This window comes from Alligator sinensis, unplaced genomic scaffold, assembly GCF_000455745.1.
Source record: "Alligator sinensis unplaced genomic scaffold, ASM45574v1 scaffold966_1, whole genome shotgun sequence".
NCBI classification, from domain to species: Eukaryota; Metazoa; Chordata; order Crocodylia; family Alligatoridae; genus Alligator; species Alligator sinensis.
The window spans coordinates 1997455-2000025 of record NW_005842161.1 but is presented as its reverse complement, the minus strand read 5'-3'; the positions used below and the strand labels follow the sequence as shown (position 1 = coordinate 2000025).

Below are 2571 nucleotides of genomic sequence, written 5' to 3'. Positions count from 1 at the left end.
AGAGAAGAAAGAACACTGTCATTTGATGAGTGGTGGGAAGGTTCGCTGTAATAATCATATAGAGATTGTTGAATCCAGCAAGGGAACACTGCCACATACTGGGACAAACTTAGGAAACTAACTGTAACTGAGCACTTGCTGCTTAATTTAGCTGAAATAGTCTTTAAACGCTTTGCTAATTACTGCCTTATCTGTTCTCCTGGGCAGCTACCAGGCATTGGATTTAACAGAATGTTCAGAGACATACTGGATGCGTCTACATGTTGCCCTATGGCAATGTAGGGATGTACTTCGTCACTCTATGGTGCCCTACAGCGACATAGCAATCACACAGGTCTACATGTGATCGCTAGCTACATTGCTATAGGGGTGTCCTCCCCGCTTACAGTGCGCCGCTATGGCAACACAGTGGGGAAATCCAAGTATGTGCCACCTGTACAGTGCAGTACAGGCACATACAGTACTTTTGCAAGTACTAAAGCACGGCTCAATAACAATGTTACCATATGGTGATGTATAGATGTGCCCACTGACACCAAGAGCCTGATTCATTATGACATTGGCATAAAACTGGAGCAACGCAGTGATGAAGCAGGCAAGTATATTGTGAATAAATATACAATATATTTGTACATTTACAATTTATTTGTATATTTATACAATGTACAATAAATTACAGAAAGCAAAGATTTTGTTGGTTTTGTTTTTTATAAATATTTGTAACTTAATTCTTTTAAAAATGTATTTTAAGCAAATTCCCCCTGATTGTGGAATGCTACTCTTTGAGAGGTGGCATGCATTTTTCATAGCATCCACCCTGTGGGACAAAAGCCCTTTGGTATAAGTACCAACTGCTATTAGAAAGGCTTTGCTCAATCCTTCTGTGAAAAATCACTCACCAGGTATGCATACACCTTATAGAAAGATGGTGCTGCTGAGCTTGCAATGTGTGCATGAATCACTTTAACAATGAACCCAGTATTTAAGGGCAACTACATCAAGGCCTAAGAGCAGTATGCAAAATGGTACAAAAAGTTGCAATCAGGGTAGCAAGACTAAATTGAAACAAGGAAAATTTATTTTAGGCTAGATGTCTGGGAAAAGCGTTCTAAACAGGCATCTCTAAAACTGAATTAGGAAAGTAGTGGAAATACCATCATGTAAGACCCAGCTACCTATTTGCCACATAGTGTGCTCATCAGTATGGTGAGAAAGTAACTTTAGGGTGTAACTTGAGCTAATTCTGTAGTAAAGGGTATCTACACTCACATGAACTCCTCTGAAGCCAAGCTTGAGTGAGAGCTGCCATGCTACAAAGAGTGACCGGATTAGTGGAACAGAATAGCTATGGCCTCACTTCATTACTAAAGCTAGCTTCATCAGCTCTTCAACTTCAAGCTATATATCCAGAGGGTGGCCAACTAATGGGGTTTAAAGTATCACTTAGCTTGAAGTGGAGATTTTTGTGTGTAGACAAGAGTTGGCTGGAGGCAATGCCCAAGTTGTACTTCCAGCTAACACTGCAGCAAAGACAAGTCCTAAAATGAGATCTGACAAACACACTAAACACCTGAGGTAAGGAAAGAGAATGAGTTGGGTCACCCAATTACTTGTTCCAGTTGTATCTAGTAAGAGATTTACTTGTCCTTATTGTACCATGTGGAGAATGGGGGAAGGTTTTGTCATATTTTCTTCATCCTGTATGCCTCAGATTCCTGCATGCTGTGATACACTAGGTGTTTAATAGATTATCATCCACCAAAGGCAGATGGAGAGTTAGGCAGTCAGGAGCAATTGCATGGAACTGTCTGTCTGGCCAGACCTGCAATGGGACATCAGGGACTGAAGAACCCTGATCTGATCACGTAAGGATTGCCTTGGTAAGGCCCAATGGAAGCCTAAGTGACTCAAGATTAGTTTAGAACAACTTGGACCCAACAGCAGGGACAAGGAGATCAGGTGGGGGTAGGCTCTTCTCAAGGGCAGCAGGAGAGAGAGGGACAAAGATATAATGTGGATTCCAAAATTACAGGATTTGTAATTCTCACTGACATGGAACCTGCTTAAGTTTGTTTTGGCCCTTCAGACCTATGGACTCTGCCCTTTGTATTTCAAGCAATGTATCCATTGCTTGATAAACTTGGCTTGATAAGCCTACGCCTATTTAGCAGAGGCTGCTGTTTCACTTCAGTTAATTTTTGGCTGCATTCGTTCCCTTAAAGGGTAACGTCCCCATAAGCAGCTGAAGTAATTTGGACCCTTGGCAGGGCTATGGAGACAAAGAGAAGAGCTGTGTCACTGAGTCAGAAGACAAATGAACTATACCTGGGTTTGGCATCAAGAGTTACTCACGGGAACTGTACTCATGCTGAAGCCCCCAGCAGGGACCTCTGTGAAACCCCACTTCACATTCTCCAGGGAACTATACAGCACATGGGTCCTGCAGCTTAATCAGCATTTTACCTTTGAAAGCAATTCCTGCATTGTTAACCAACACATTCAGCCCTCCATATTTCTCCTTCAGGAAGTTCCGGAGAGCCCTGATACTCTGCAGATCATTGATGTCCAGCT

The 2571-nt window shown here is 42.2% G+C and overlaps 1 protein-coding gene across 1 annotated transcript in view; it reads right to left on the bottom strand.

The window, feature by feature from the left end:
* LOC102386516 (carbonyl reductase [NADPH] 1) overlaps positions 1 to 2571 on the bottom strand; it is a 5736-nt gene that overhangs the window by 2934 nt on the left and 231 nt on the right. The window contains exon 2 of the mRNA XM_006025709.3: positions 2464 to 2569. Within this exon, the coding sequence (XP_006025771.1) occupies positions 2464 to 2569 (106 nt within the window). The remainder of the gene's footprint in view (positions 1 to 2463; positions 2570 to 2571) is intronic.